The 16,431-nt window shown below is 39.7% G+C and overlaps 1 protein-coding gene across 3 annotated transcripts in view; it reads left to right on the top strand.

Annotated features, from left to right (window-relative positions):
• The window catches only part of MAPK8 (mitogen-activated protein kinase 8), a 54,924-nt gene that overhangs the window by 22,217 nt on the left and 16,276 nt on the right, over nucleotides 1-16,431 (top strand). For 2 of the 3 annotated variants that reach the window (XM_063125885.1, XM_063125884.1), the window contains exons 6-7: nucleotides 7,579-7,744; nucleotides 12,699-12,770. In XM_063125885.1, the coding sequence (XP_062981955.1) occupies nucleotides 7,579-7,744; nucleotides 12,699-12,770 (238 nt within the window). Of the gene's footprint in view, nucleotides 1-7,578; nucleotides 7,745-12,253; nucleotides 12,326-12,698; nucleotides 12,771-16,431 lie in introns of all 3 variants that reach the window. The other variant, XM_063125883.1, reaches the window with a different exon arrangement.

The raw sequence follows: 16,431 nt of genomic DNA, 5'->3' as shown, positions 1-16,431 counted from the left end.
TCTAAAATCAGGAATGTTATCTCTGATCACGCACGCCAAACAACGACAAATTTGCTAGCTATGAGGAAACTGGAGCCACATGAAATGGAAGAACCCAAGATGGGGAAACAAGTCACATTTACTGCTGATGTGCATCAATTAAATGGCAGCCCTTTTCTGACAGAAAATCGATTAATAGCAGCGGAAGAAACTGTCACTGAAACACAGGTTCCAAACTATAATTGACTATTAATTCAACCTAAGACAGATTTTCTATGCCTTTCTTGGAACATAGGATGGAAAAATAAGCTAGAGGATGCTGATTTCCTATCCTATATTAATCAATTTCAAATTTTATTGTTCTAAGAAACTTGGTTAAATCAATATATTTGGCTGCCAGGTTATGTGTCATACTCAAGTTCTGCATCCCCTTCTCTAACAAAGGGTAGGTCTAGTGGTGGGCTTGCTATATTGATATCTATCTCCCTTTCAGTTTCTATTATCCATCTTAAAGGGCTGACCCCATTTGCTATGGCCATCTTTGTTAAAAATTCACAACAATCCTACATTATTGTTAACATTTATGTCCCCCCTAGGAGCTCACCTTATTTTGTTGAAGACTGTTGGTCCAAGTTTGAACATTATCTAGGTGGACTAGAACATGAATTTCCAACGGTCCCACTTGTAATTGTTGGCGACTTCAATGCGCGCATAGGCTCCTCAAATCAAGCTGTTGCTAGGGCCTCAGGCATTCCAACTGAATTGTGTGAAGCTACTGAACATCGGGAGTCCAAAGACAAAAAGATTAATGATTCCGGCCTTGTTCTCTTTGCTCTGGTCCTTAAATTAAGTTTAATGATAATCAATGGCTCACATCTGGACCAGTTAGATGGAGAATTTACTTTTATAAACAACGGTGGTGCGAGTATAGTGGACTATGTACTGATCTCCTATGCCTTCCAGTCACTGTGCTCTTTCTTCCTAGTTGATTCCATAGCTGGCAGTGACCATCAACCACTTAGATTCTCTCTTCGGGGACTAAATGAGGTTTCTTCCTCCGTCAGTTATCATTTAGATTCTGACCAAGTGAAATTGACATCAGATAAAAGGATTAAGTGGAGTCCTTTATTACAAGCAGATCTTCAGCAGAGGCTTTATTCATCTGAACTTCTGACCCTAAGATCTCCTCCAAGCGTCCTCTATTGAGCTAGTGATCCAGCTATTTGATAAAGTAATAAATTTTCTTAGACCTCTTTTTATTGAGGTAAAAAAGCATCTTCAGTCAAGAATCCATCAGACTAAAAAGGAAAATTCATGGTATGATAAGGATTGCAGGGCTCTAAAAAGGCAAATGGGGAGTATTATTAAAGACTATTGTACCAAAAACCTCCCTAAAATACCTTTGGAATTTTACAATTTACGTAGGAAATATAAAAATTTAATTAGAGAGAAAAAAATAGCTATTATAGGGATCAGTGGAGGGAACTCGGTCTAGCACTTTTCCAAAAAGATACATCTAAATTTTGGAATATAATAGCGAGGTTAGAAAAAAGGTCGCAACCTGTGATAGATGGTTCCATTGCTAAATTTGAGTGGGAAGATCACTTTAGGAGGCTATTTAATGATTCTGTCTTTTCTGGACTCCCTGTTGATGATTGTTTGGACTGTAATTGTGAATGTGATTGGGGTAACATCTCAGTCGAAAGAACCAAATCTTTAATTTTAACATTAAAAAATGGGAAAGCTCCGGGTGGAGATGGACTCCCACCTGATCTTTTTACTACCTTCCCCAACTGGTGGGCGCCGATTTTCGCATTGCTCTTTCCCCAAATTAATAATTCAGGTATCACACCGTCCAGTTGGTCGTCTGCCATAGTGGTCCCGATTTATAAGGTCTCGAGAAACAACCCATCCAATTACAGGCCAATAAGCCTTCTTGATGTACCAGGGAAGATTTATGCTCGATTTCTCCTTGATAAATTGGAGGATTGGGTTGAGGAACATGCTTTGTTGGCCCCGGAACAGACAGGCTTTCGCACCGGCAGATCCACCCTTGATAATTGTTTTATGCTGAAGCATGTTGTGGATAAGTACTTGGCCAGTATTGTAGAGTATGTTTATGTGGCGTACATTGATCTTAAAGCTGCCTTTGACTCTATCCCACAGGAATGCCTCTGGACCAAACTACAGTCTCTGGGTATTGACCAGAAACTTTTAATATGTATAAAGTCTCTTTATTCTAACACATCTTTGAAAATCAGATTAGATAGAGGACACCTAACAGACTCGATTCCAGTCACAAAAGGTGTGAGGCAGGGATGCTTGCTTACACCCTTCCTCTTTAACCTCTATGTAAATGATGTCGTTGAGTTTTTAAGAGGCGATAAGTATTTCCCAGTTAAAATCGGTAGTCAGACGTTTTCTATCCTTCTATACGCAGATGATGCTGTGTTGATCTCCTATACCCAAATTGGGCTTCGCAGATTGCAAGAACGAACTTCTCTCCATCAATTATGAAAAGACAAAAACCATGATATTTGGTAAATTAAAAAAAATCTGCAATTGGCAACTTGATGGGAATAAACTAGAGCAAGTCTCCTCTTATAAATATCTTGGTGTGGTGTTTCATTGGACGAGCAACTGGTCCTTTCAGGTTCAAGCAAGTACATTGCTTGCGGAAAGAACTTTGAACGGGCTTTTAAGATTTTACTGGACAAAAGGGGGAAATTTGTTTCAGCCCACAATGGAACTTTATAAGCTTAGGGTTTTGCCCATGTTGTTATATGGAGCCCCCTTGTGGGCGCTTACAAATTTAGATCAACTTGAAAAAGCGCAAAACAAATTTTTGCGCAGACTTTTGGCAGCGCCCAGCTCTACAAAGTTGGCACTCCTGTGTGCAGAAGCAGGAGTTATGCCAATTAGAGTGGAAGCTCTTAGATTAGCCCTGCTCTTTTGGTTAAAATCCATCTTCCAACAATTGTCAGAGATTCTTCTGATGACATTGGCAGAGGAGGGCTCAGACTCATGGATGCATAGAAAGCAAGGGGTTATAATAAATCTGGGATTTTCAGTGCCCTTTCTCTTATCTTAGGGCCATGATAAAGCTAAAACCCTGCTATTGCAAAGGTTAAAGGATATAGAGATGCAGTCTCAGTCAGAAGAGCTTAAGTCCTGTAAAACTAACCCTTTCTATAATTCTTTCACGCCATTTTATTTATCTCTACCAAGTTATCTGGTGGAAATACCCAACATTAAATTGAGGATAATCTTTACACAGGTAAGATTAAATGTTCTCCCTTTAGCAGTTCAGCTAGGATGATATAAGAGATTACCAATTAAAGATAGAGTATGTGGATGTAATGCAGTCTCTATCAAAGACTTAATTCATGTTTTGCTTGAATGTCCTATGTATAACTATCTTAGAAATATTTATATTTCTCCCTTGCTAAAATCGCTGAAGGTCTCCTCATCACATGTTAAAGTCTGTCATTTGTTATCAGATGCAAAAAATATTGTTTCTTTTAGAGTGTTGAAATTTTTAGCTAAGTCTATGCAGATACGTTCTTTATAATGCATGAAGGGTTTGGGTAGTGACCCCTTTTATGATGCTCAATTATTTTTATTGTAAACTGTTCTCTTTTATAACTTGTGTATAATGGCTAACTGCTTGTAACACAATAAACTGACTCTGACTCTGACTCTGCTCGTCCATTAAACCCTAGAGGAAATATTCTGGCTTCAGTTGTATATTTGTCTTTAATATCTTCTGAATTTAAGAATGAATTTGTGTCCAAAAGTTTTTCACTTTTTTACATGTCCACCATATATGATAAAATGTTCCTTCTTGTTCTTCACATTTCCAACAGGTTCCCGAGACCCCTTTATACATTTTAGCCTTCGAAGGAGACATATACCATCTATACATCATCTTATAAAAAAATTATTTTAGACTAGAACTTAACACAAACTTTAAACCTTTTAACCACATCTTGTTCCATTAGTATATTATGTCCAAATATTATGTCCAAAATTTTGGCTCCATTTTATCACTCAATCCTTTACTTGTTCATCCTCCATCTCAAATTTCAACAGAATTTTATACATTTTTCCAATAACATGTTCATCATTTGTACATAATTTCTTTTCAAATTCAGACTTTGTTTGTTCAAAACCGCACATTTTCTTATCTAATTTAAACCTTTCCACCATGTGTAAATATGAAAACCATTGGCATACAACTTTCATCAGCACTTCTCTTGATTTTAATTTATATTCACCTTGTGAAAATTCTAATGCATCACGATATGTTAACCAATTATACATACTTGATAATTCTCTTCTGTGGTGGGCTTCCTATGCTGATAGCCACAAAGGTCTTTTCTGACAAAACCTAAGTTTGTATTTATTCCATATCCTAAAAATAGCACGCCGTACATAGTGATTATTAAATTCTACGTTAACCTTAACTTTATTGTACCACAAGTACCCTTGCCACCCATATCTCCTTCCAGTTCCAATAGTCTTCTATTATTCAACAACATCCATTCCTTAGTCCATACCAAACAACAGGCAGAAAAATATAATTTTAAGTCTGGCAAGCCCAGACCTCCTCTTTCCTTTGCATCCTGTAATATTTTATATTTAACTCTTGGGGTTTTTTTTGCCTGCCATATAAATTTAGATATATCTTTCTGCCATTGCTTGAATGGTAACTGCGATGACACAATAGGTATTGTCTGGAACAAAAACAACATTCTTGATAAAACATTCATCTTAATTGTAGCAATTCTCCCCAGAAGTGACAGTTGAACCTTATCCCATCTTACTAAATCTTCTTTAATTGCATTCCACACCTTAACATAATTATTATGAAACAACATACAATTCATGTTTGTTAGAATAATTACCAATTATTTTACCTTCTTTTCTAACTTAAAACCTGTTTTTTCTATCAACTTCATTTGCTCTTGCGTTTTCATATTTTTTGTTAACATCTTTGTCTTCTGTTTATTCACCCTAAAACCTGCTACTGCACCAAATTCTTTCAATTTATTCATCAAAAATTCAATTCCCTTTTCCAAAGTAAGCACCAAGTCATCCGAAAAAGCTCTCAATTTATGACTTTTTAAATCTTTACTCCTCCAGTTCTTTCATCTTGCCTTATATCTCTGTTCAATACTTCCAACACTTGACAAAGGACAACCCTGTCTTGTTCCTCTTTGTATTTCACACGATTTTGACAAATCTCTGTTAATAATTATTTGAGCATTTTGTGAAGTATAAATTGATTTGATCCATTTTATAAAATTTTCTCCAAAGCTCATTTCCTCCAAGATCTTAAATAAGAAATTCCAATTAAGATTGTCAAAGGCCTTCTCTGCATCAAGGAAAATCAGCGCAGCTTGCTTTTCTGGATGGTTTTCGAAATACTCCAAGATGTTTAATACAGTTCTAACGTCTTTCAGCTGTCTTTTTAGTAAAAAGAATATTTGTCTTTCCAGGAGAGTTCTTTAACTCTTCTTGTTTTTTAAAAATCTCTTTCAGAATGTTTTGTGATTTTTCTTCTCTTTTTCTCGTTAGTTGGTTATTTTGTTGTATGAAATGGCCTCTGATAAAGGCTTTACTTGCATCCCAAATCATTTTCACATCTGTACCCTTACGATTGTTCAATTTTGTAGCAAAGCTTCATTTAATCTCCACGTAAAGGTGTTTGCTTTTATTTTGTAGACCATAAGTATAGGGTTGTGATCTGAAAAAGACTTAGGTAAAATCTCTATTTTATTCACCCTTGTAACAAATTCTCTAGTTGCCCAAATCATATCTATTCCTGAAAAAAAATTATGTCTCTGAGGAAAAAAAAGTATATTCCTTTCGCCATTTTTCTGCCTCCATATATCCATCAATCCCAAATTCTCCATCAAATCAAAAAAACATTTTGGAAGTTTCCCCTGTTGGCTTTTGATATTTTTTCCCGAGGTTCTGTCTGTTTGAGGGAAAATCACTCCATTCTAATCTCCCATCAAATACCAACTGTCATAAGATAACTCTGTTATAGTGTCCATCAGCTTTTTACAAAATTCTGCTTTAAACTCATTACGAGCGTAAACTCCTAACATCATAGTTGTAGCTCCATTTAAGTTGATTTTTACTCCTACAAATCGGCCTTGCTCATTAGACAGTACTAATTCCGGATTCAAATGTGGTTTAATATACAAGACAACTCCATTTTTCTTTTCCATATTTGCTGAAATAAATTCTTCACCCAGATTCTTATTAATCAAATGTTTTATCTTTTTTCCTAATATGAGTCTCTTGTAAACAGATAATGTCTTGTTTTAGTTTTCTCAAATAGTGAAATATTTTTCCACTTTGGGGGAGCATTCACTCCATTGATATTCCATGTTAAATATTCCTAGAATTTGTATTATCTAAGGGGAGTGGGAAAGCACCTCTAGAAGTAGCAATGAGATTTTGGAAACAGGAATAAGATCCCGTAGTGGGGGGTGCACTTCAAAAAAAGAAAAGAAAAAAAAAGATATTCCATGTTAAATACTTGTAATCCATATTCAAATTGGTCTTAAAAAAATTAAATTAAATTAAATGTGGCTCAGTCCATACTTGTGGCACCTGAGGCGCCAAAAGTGTCTTCTTTTCCCAGTTACATCTTGTACAAATCCTTGTTAAATTTTCCCACGAAGTCTCTCGCTTTTTGAACTGAATTCAACTAAAATCTCTGGTCTTTGAAAGTAAAAATCACTCCTTCTGGGACGTCCCGTCGAAAAACAATCTTTTTCTGTTTTAAAATTGCCGTTAAAAATGCGTAATCCTTTCTCTTACGTGGTATTCTATCGTGAATCCCCTTAAATATAATTATCTCCTTGTCCTCCATCTTCATTTTGGTGGCATAAAATTGCTGAAGAACCTGGTGTCTTGTCTTCTTTCTAACAAAATGTACCACTCTTGGGACACCCTTTGTTCTGGCATATGTAGAGTTAATTCTATAAACCCTGTCAATTTCAGTCTCTAAATATTCCTTTTCACAGTCCAGAAATATTGCCAAGTTTTTGATAAGTTCTTCTCTGATGTCTCCTCCTCCTTTTGATTCTGGAATAGATATGAATCTTATATGATTTTCTAAAGAGAATATTTTTTTCAGATTCACCTGAATGGGTTGGTTTGTACAACATGGCTGGGCCCTTTAGTCCATTGTGGTGTGTGTGGGGGCGACCATTTTGACCCTGTCATATGAACCTGGCAACTGTAGGTTATTTGAGGGTTAAACCCTCAAATAACCCATGGTGGCTGGGTTTGCACAAAATGGTGCAAACCCCAATTGCCCCAATCAGGCGGTTGCATATTCAAAATGGTAGCTGCATGTGCCCAGCACATGCTATAGCTCATTATGTGTTATTTAACTCGAGGTAACAGGGGCCGTGTCATGTGAACCGGGTCAATTTTTGATCTATAAGTATTGAGCAAGTTGTATACAGTTTCCAGTGTGCTGCTTGATTTTATATTGGGGATTTTCATGCTTGCCTTAAAATGATACGTCTCTTCCTTTCTCCCTCCCCCACCCCCCACTGTCCAATTTGTTTTAAGGATTTGAAACCTAGCAATATAGTAGTAAAATCTGACTGCACTCTGAAGATTCTTGACTTTGGGCTGGCTAGAACAGCAGGAACCAGCTTTATGATGACACCTTACGTAGTCACTCGTTACTACAGAGCACCAGAAGTCATCCTGGGAATGGGATACAAAGAAAATGGTCAGCAACTTAAATTTTTGTTCCTTAACATAATGTGCTTTATGTTACATTTATGCAATTTTACATTTTACATTTTCCTAAGCTGCTAAAGCTTTTTTAAAAAAATAACACCATCCTAAGTGTGGAGAATATTTAATTCCAGTATGTTGTGTTGAAAGCCAGTTAGGAAACATTATTATACATTGAGAAGGCATTGCAGTTTTTTTGCTTAGATAAAATCTGCTTATATAAAATACGCTCTTAGGGCACTGTTTTTTTCTACCTGTAAAAATAATATTTTTCTCATATGTTAAATCTGCCTTGATCTCATGCTTAAACAGTGGACAAAATTAACATCAGTTACTGTTATACAAATATAAATGGACATAGAAATCAGTCCTTGGGTTGTGATGTGGGCTGTGGAGAACTGGATATTGGTCACACCCCAAGATTGTGGGCAAGTGCTGTCCAGAGAGCTCACTTATGTAGATCCTCAGAGAGAGCAGGGCACACACATGATCAGAAGCCAATCCTCCCTGCTGTGTTCCTGAGAGAAAGGGGTAAGTTCACAGAGAGGGGAGAATTGGGCAAGGTGTGGCTGTAATGAACAGATGTTGCTGCTGTCCTCTCCCTCTGGGAGGCTGTACTTGCTTATTCTCATTGTCTTCCTAGGCGACACGGCTGCATGAGCAGTTGCTGGGGAACATGGGTGGGAGGGTGCTGTTGCACCATGTCCTGCTTGTTCATCCCTGGCCGATGGCTGGTTGGCCACTGTGTGAACAGGGTGCTGGACTAGACGGACCCTTGGTCTGATCCAGCATCAGGGCACTTCTGATGTTCTTAAGCAAGGCTGAAACTGTGTTTTCTTCTTACAGAAGCAGACACCACTTCTAGTTACTGCTCCTCCTCCTCCCTATGTGCAGTGTAATAGCAGGTTTGGGATCACTGGACCCAATCCCCAGTGCTGCACTACCCAGAGCACAGATGGGTGAGAGGATGAGCCTCTGCTTTTGGGCATTGCTAGGCCCAGTCCTTCCTGCTCCACTAGGCCAGTGAGAGAGGGCAAGCAAGCAGACAGAAGCAGCTGCGCACATTCTCTTTCTCTAGACGATCCCAGCAGTTCCATCCATGGGGTCCAGTCCTCCCATGTCGCTGCTCAGAGAAAGTGAGTGCTGATCTGTTTCCTCTCCCCACTTGTTCCTTCGTGGTATTGTGGGGAGGATTGGGAGTGAGGAGATGAGGAAAATGGATGTGTATGTCAAAGGTACGTTACCACAGTTCCTCTTTAACTTGGAACTGATGCTTCTATGTAAGCAGCATTTCCTTATCCAGGCCCTTGCATGGATCTCTCAGACTGCCTCCTAAACACTTAGTAAGTCCCATTGAATGCATTGGGTCTTACTATTGAGTGTATATGCATAGGTTTGCACTCACGGTCTATGCTCTGTAAAGAAAAGAGCATAGATAGCAGTAATGCACAACACACCGCATATGAAAAATAGATGTAACTTACAGTGAGGAAAAGTAGATCAGAGGATAACAAAGCCATTTTACGAATCAACAATAGAAGACAATAGAGCGGAACAGTGGGTAAAAGTGACTGACATTGAATGGGAGAAGACAGGTTTGCTCATTCCTATTTGGATTCTCTTGGTGAATCCAATATGGCTATTGCCTGAGCGCCGAAGAAGTGTACCTTCTTGTACAAGGTCAATTAATTCAGAACAAGACTTGAATACATTATTTCATTGGTCATTAGATAAAAAAGCTGTTTATGCATGTTACTTCATGTTTACCCTCACCAGTTTACCTTCTAGGAAATAGGTATTTTGTGCCTGGCTGCACTCAACATAGCAGTCATATTGGACAAGCTCCTCCCCACCATGACAGTTACTTTGTGAAAGTGCCCATAATACTCTCAAAATTCCAAATATGCCCACTGGCCCAAAAAAGTTGGGGACCCTTGCTACATGGAAACTGCAGCCTCGGGCTGTATTCAAAGTCCCTTTGCTTACGCAGAAAATGACCACTTTGAAGCTACAGGTATAGGAGAAGGAGGGCATTTCATTAAAAAAACCCAACAACCTCTCTACAAGTCGTAAACTAGTAGAAAGAGGTCTAGGCAAGAACCTTTCTCTGTGAAGGGCTAGAATTTTGTTTTCCTTGCAAGAAGCTTTTAACCTGAATGAACATTTAAGAATAGCTCCCCCACCCTGCTCTTTGAAGTGGGACAATCCATTGTACACCTCTTTCTGCTGCACATGTAGACCACAGCTCAAACTTCTAACACAAATGGGAATGACCGGGCATCTGCTTTGCAAATAATATTTATATTTTAGTGAAATATTTACCATATACCACAAGATTCATAGGAAAGGTAGTACACTGATTTTAATAAAACTTTCATGTCCAGAAATAATTGTTGAAGAAATGGGATTTTTTTGTTCTAACGTGGAAAACCAGTTTATCTTTTTAATAGTGGCTTGTCTTCTGGATTAGTTAGACAAAATAAATGGCTAGAGAAAGATTCAATTATTTAATGTGAAACAAACCAGGGACACACAAGTGGCACTCTCATTTATATTCTGTTATTCGTTTGGAGGGAGAGTGCCATTCACAGGAAATGTATCACAATAGAATTCTCTAGTCCAATTTAATAATATGTTACCAATTATATAAAGGTTATATAAAGTCAACCACCGTTGACTTTAGAGAGAGAGATGCAGGTTAAATTTTGGAACATAAGAAGTTGGCTTATATTGATTCAGATCATTGTTCCCTGTAGCTCAGTATTGTTGATACTGACTGACAGCAGTTCTCCAGAGTCTCAGGCAGGAATGTTTCCCTCCCTGCCTGAAGATGCCAGGGAATAAACCTGGGGCTTTCCGCATGAGCCACAGCTCCTCTGAAATGTAAATGTGCTCCAAGCGAAGCATTTATTGCAATAATAAATTACTATTATCCAGTTCTCAAAACCTTCAAAAACCTTAATTTTTGTGAGCCGCCTAGAGAGCTTCAGGGTGGTATAAAAATGTAATAAACAAATAAATAAAAATTCTCAAATCAGCCTTTAAGATTTTAGTTGTTAAAGATTTATATACCACCCTTTAACAAAGCTTTCAGGGTGGTTAAGATAAAATTCAAAATTCAAAATAATAATATCTTTATTTGTTTATTATCTGCCTCTCCCTCTGGATCGAGGCGGGGAACAACACTAAATAAAATATAGTACATAAAATTAGTTAAAAGAGCATATAAAACCAATACAATATTAAAACAACAATCTCAGCATCTTAAAATTCTTAGGTTTAAAATTCATCTGGGTAGGCCTGCTGGAAGAGATTAGTCTTATGGCTGTCTTAAACTCATAGAGAGCATTAAGGTGACGAACCTCCTCCGGCAGGCCATTCTATAGTCTGGGGGTGGCAGAAGAAAAGGTCCTAACACCAAAGGAAAGCAAAGTGGCTACGAGGTAGACTTCCTAGGGAAGGGAATTTGAAAAATGGGGCACCACCACCAAAGAGAAGGCTCTCTCTTTTAGTTGTCTTGCACCTTACCTTAGATGGTGGGAGGCACTTGGAGGAGAACCTGCAAAGATACCCTCAATACTCAGGCAGGTTAGTATGGGAGCAGACATTCCTTCAAGCTGTATAGGGCTTTGGACCCAAGCTGTATAGGGCTTTGAAGGCAGGCACCAACACTTTCAGTTGCGCTCATAAACAGACCAGAAGCCAGTGAAGTTCTTTAAATCCTGGAAAGATATGTTCCCACTGCCTTGATGGCTACGTTTTGATTTAACTGCAATTTCCAAACATCTTTCAAAGCCAGACTCATATACAACAATTTACAGTAGCACGGGTAATTGTGGCCATGCTTTGTCTAAGAGAGGTCCAGCTTAATTTGATGAGAGGCACTCCTTACCACAAAGGCTTTCTTGGTCTCCAGTGACAAGGCTGGATCTAGAACTTTCACCAGCCTGCAGTCTTGATCTTCAACCCATCCGGAAAAGGATGAACACCATCTCTTTGAATAGACAAGATGGCCTCCCCAGAGAACTTGAGTCTTGTTGGGATTAAGTTTAAATTTATTCATCCTATTCCACCCCATTATTGATTCTCATTACTAATTTAAGATGCTGTGGGTGGGTATCCTGTCATTTCAACCCTTGTTAAGTAATTCAGTTACTGCTCATAATTTCTTTATGAGCCCAGTAATACAAAGGTAATCTTTAAAGCATTAGAGTTTTGGTCTATCAGGGACATCCCTGGTGTGAGCCCCATTGAAATGCATGGGAAGTAAACAAGAACAATTATCACGTGGAACATTGTGTTTTAATCCAGAAGATGTTCTTGGCAGATGGAGCCGTGTATGTGTTCCAGAAATACATTTGCAGCTTGATCCCATGATTGCTTCTTCCTTTTGTTGGTGCTTTATCTGCAGTTAGTAAGATGCAGTCATGTCCTATCTGCTGCTTCTTTAATTTTCAGTGACGGTTTTGCTTTGCTTCTTCTTTTTGTGCTACAAACATAGTGGATTTATGGTCTGTTGGGTGCATTATGGGAGAAATGGTTTGCCACAAAATCCTCTTTCCAGGAAGGGACTGTATCCTTGTGCTGCTGCAGCAGAATTTTTGATAACTAATATCTTGTGGTGGCTCTCTTCTCCCCCTTCCCCCTTCCCTTCCCAATTTTCTCTCTTGGAAAATGCATTTTTTTTTCTTAAACGGGTAATACTTAATTCCTTCTGATAAGTATAACAAAATTGTTAGCAGAAGAAATTTGGTTATATTGAGGCTGCACCTAGCAGTAGGAAATAGTCTCTGCTGGTTTGGTAGTGAGCACATTTTCACCCTTCCATTCATTTTCATCCTGCGCTGCTCTTTGTTATCACTGGGTTTTTCCCTTTAAAGTCCTTTTTTTTTTTTTTTTTTTTGCTTTTTTTCAAGTCAGTTAATGTCATTGCATTTTGTTTTCAGTTGACATTTGGTCAGTGGGGTGCATCATGGGAGAAATGATCAAAGGTGGTGTATTATTTCCTGGTACAGACCGTATCCTTACTGTGGGCGTAGAATTGAACTTTGAAAAGTCAAATGTATTCTGGCATTTTCCTTTTCAACATCAAATAATGCTGTCGCCAATTACTGAGGCTTTAAAATTATATTGTTTCCAAAATTGTTTACTCCCAGTTAGGCGCATGAACTACTTTTTGGCTTTGTAAACAACTGTTAATTCCTTAAAGAACATTACAGGGATTGTGTTTGATTAAGTGTTCAACCAGCCAGGAGCATCCTGGATGTTTGTGTTGTTGTGTAAGTTTGTCTTGAACAGGAGGTGTTGCTGGTGGAGTTCGTACAGTGAGATCCATTGGATATACAAGCCCTATTCAGGCGTTACAAATCCTCTGAGAGTAAACTCGCATGGAGGGGGGAGCATCCTTGCTCTTCATCCTTGGTCATTGCTTTTTCCACCCTCTACATGTGACTTCGCGAAGAAGAGCCTCCTCTATCAGTGTTTTCCATTTGTTTTGGAACACTGATTTTCCATTATTCCAGAACACATGGAAAACCTGCACAGATAGCAGAGGCTCTCCTGTTCACAAAGACACCGTCCATGTGAAGATGGTGATGAAAGTGAAGATGGAAGGACTAGGGCACCCACCCTCAAATGTTTAGTGTACACAGTTTTAGAACAGCTGCAGAAAGCTATCTTGAATGTCTATTTGTCACTAACCTTATTTGTATTGCTTAAATGATTCAAGTTTTCTTTAGTTTTCTGTTCTAACAGAACTAGTTATCTCACATTCCATCAATCTTGAGTTGTGTCTGGATACCTTCATTAGTAGTGCTCATAATTAGGATGGGGCATTAGGGGTACCTGCTCTTGATACAAGCTGGTGTGAACTGGATATCACCTGGGCAAAGATGGCTCCCTGCCCAAGACTTCTCCATGGATAGATGTTTGCTTCTCTGTTTTCTTCTCCCTCACTCTTCAGCATCCTGATTAGCAATCATTTTACTACTGTAATGCATATTTATTTAGTGGTGCAGTTATGTCACCTCTGAATGTCACTATTGCACGGCAAGTCTTCCCTGACTGCTGAAGAACTTTGGGCCAGTTGGCTGCTGATTTGGTTTGGCAGCATCAAATAAATTGCACCAGCTTGCAAGCTAGAGCAAGAGATTTCTAATCTTGACAATATATGGATAGAAGGGTGAATTGTTCTGATGTGACAAAGACACTGCATTTTGTCTGTTCAGACAGTTTTATTGTGACTCTTTACACTGCAATTCCTAGAGTAAGGGAGCGAACGCAAACAGGAGAAGAACGCAGACAGACCTAAATATACAGAGAGAGAGAGAGAGAGAGAGAGAGAGAGAGAGAGAGGTGTTTAATCCATAATATTAGATACATTGTGCTGTGTCCAGAAGATGTGTGTTAAATGGTTTGCTTGTGGAATTGAAATAATATGCCTTTAGTCATACTTTGTATGCCCTATGCTGTGGACTTGATAGGAGTAATAGGACAACTCAATTTGGTTGATATATATGAACTTGCTGGAAAGTGTGTCTGAAAGTGCTGCTGGAGACTTTTTACATCGATGCTCCTCTGCCAGCCTTCACCAGGAATTCTGTGAACCAGGAGCTTCTGACACTGTCTGCCTGATAAAGCCTAGAACAGTGGTCTTTAACTGGTCCAGATCTGAGACCCATCTGGACTCCCAACCTGCAACATGGCACCCACTTTCACAATTGCCCAACATGGTGACAACAGCTTTACCACAAGCCATCTACACTGATCTCACGATACCCCATTGAAGACCATTGGTGTAGAATATGTTCCAAGTTAGATAAGAGTTTCGAAGGGACATGCTATGCAGAATGTAATATATGAGCGTTACAAGCTGAACAAATTTGTATTTGGAACGAGGTAACTGTCAACTTCAGTGACACCTCTAGTTAAGGTACTCTTGTGATTTACTAAAGTGGCACAGACAGGTTGGTGAAAGCACAAATTCTCTCTTGCCCACCATTTTTTTCCTATTTTGACTTGACTAGAATGAGAAAATTTGTGGATTATTGATATTTTTGGACATTTTTTCTATTTTTAAACAGCGTTTATTTTCTTGATCAGGAAAGTGGGAAGACTTAGGGCTGAAGAAAGGTTTTTTATATATATAGGATGTCCAGCCCTCCAGGGCCTCGACGGATGCGCCAGGCGGAATTTTGCCCCATCGTGCCTGCAGGGCAAAAGGAGCACAGGTCCAGGCAGAACGCCCTTTGTCCTTCCCCTGCTGCATTAATGATGGGTGGCTGCCATGTACACAGAGTGGGAAAATATACAATTTCCCCAGCCAGTAACCCCCTCCACTGATGGAGGCCTTAAAGTCCCTATTAACAGGGCCTTTAAGGTCCCCATCGGCGTTGTGGGGGGTGGAGGAGGAAGAGGAGAGCTTTCCCCCTCTACTCTAATGGTGACGGCCGTTAGAGTGGAAGGGAAAAGCCTTTCTTCTCCTCCTCCTTACACCAATCGGGGCCTTAAAGGGCCTCTTACCACTTGTGTTAAGAGGCCCTTCAGCTGCTGATTGGTGGGGAAGGGGGGAGGCAGGAAAGTGCACTTTTCGTGCCTTCAGAAAGTGTGCAGATTTCCCAGGCCAGGCCATTTGGCTGCGGGAATGTGTGCACTTTCCAGAGACCCCAAAAGCGTGTTTTCCCGTGCCTCTCCGCCACCTGCACCAGTTGAGGCCTTTCAGGCCCCAATTGACGCATGGGGGGAGAGAGGGAAAGCACACGTTCTGGGGCTTCCCCTGGCAGGCTAATGGTGTGCCGGGGAAATTGTGCACATTCCAGAGGCCCCAGAAAATGTGCATCAGCAAGGGCTGGCCAAGCAGAGCTCAGAACTTGCGGGGCAGGCGCCCTGCGAGTTCTTCATTGCCTAGTTCCTATAGCCAAAATCCCATCACTTAAAAAGTAGCCTCACATGTAAGCCAGCCTCTCTAATTTTTAAGAATTCCCAAGGCTCTCCCAAAATAAGGAGAAGGGGAAGCCTCTAGCCCTTTTTCCTCTATCACAGCCTTCCCCAGCCTTATGCCCTCCAAATTTTTGTACTGCAACCCCCAGCATTCTTGTCCATTTGCCACACTGGCTGGTACTGACAGGAGTTGAAATCCAACACATCTGGAGGGAACCAGGTTTGGGAAGGCTGTTCTGTTCCAATGTTTACCCATTATATTATGTCTCCTTTATGTCTAATTGTCCTTGGAGGATTGGAGGGAGAGGAACAGAGATAATTAGCTCCGAAGGAGAATTAAGAGTAGCAGAAATACATTGTGAAGTGAGAAGATGGCCAGGATCAAGGACTCTGCAGCCCCCTCCCGCTTTCTGTGCTTGTTTCCAAGCGCCTAGCCTGGTTCAGAGGTTGGAGTGGAATGGAATTCCACTTTGCAGGTCAGTCTGATAAGTGCAGAGCCCAAAGGAAAATTTTACCCATCTCCCCATTTAGAGGCATGGTTGTAATAATCTCAGAGACCCCATCTACGCATAAGTATTTTTTTAGCATCTCTCGCTTAACCAACATCAAAAGAGCTCTGCTACACAGATGAAGGGCCCTACTAGTACAGTGTCCTTTATCCAGCACTGCCAGAATAAATACTTGGTGTCATTTTGCAGTTGTCCTTCTCCAAATGAGTTTATGGCAAAATGGAAACCACAC

The sequence above is a fragment of the Elgaria multicarinata genome, chromosome 5 (genome assembly GCF_023053635.1).
Source record: "Elgaria multicarinata webbii isolate HBS135686 ecotype San Diego chromosome 5, rElgMul1.1.pri, whole genome shotgun sequence".
NCBI classification, from domain to species: domain Eukaryota; kingdom Metazoa; phylum Chordata; class Lepidosauria; order Squamata; family Anguidae; genus Elgaria; species Elgaria multicarinata.
This window is presented reverse-complemented; position numbering and strand designations above follow the sequence as displayed.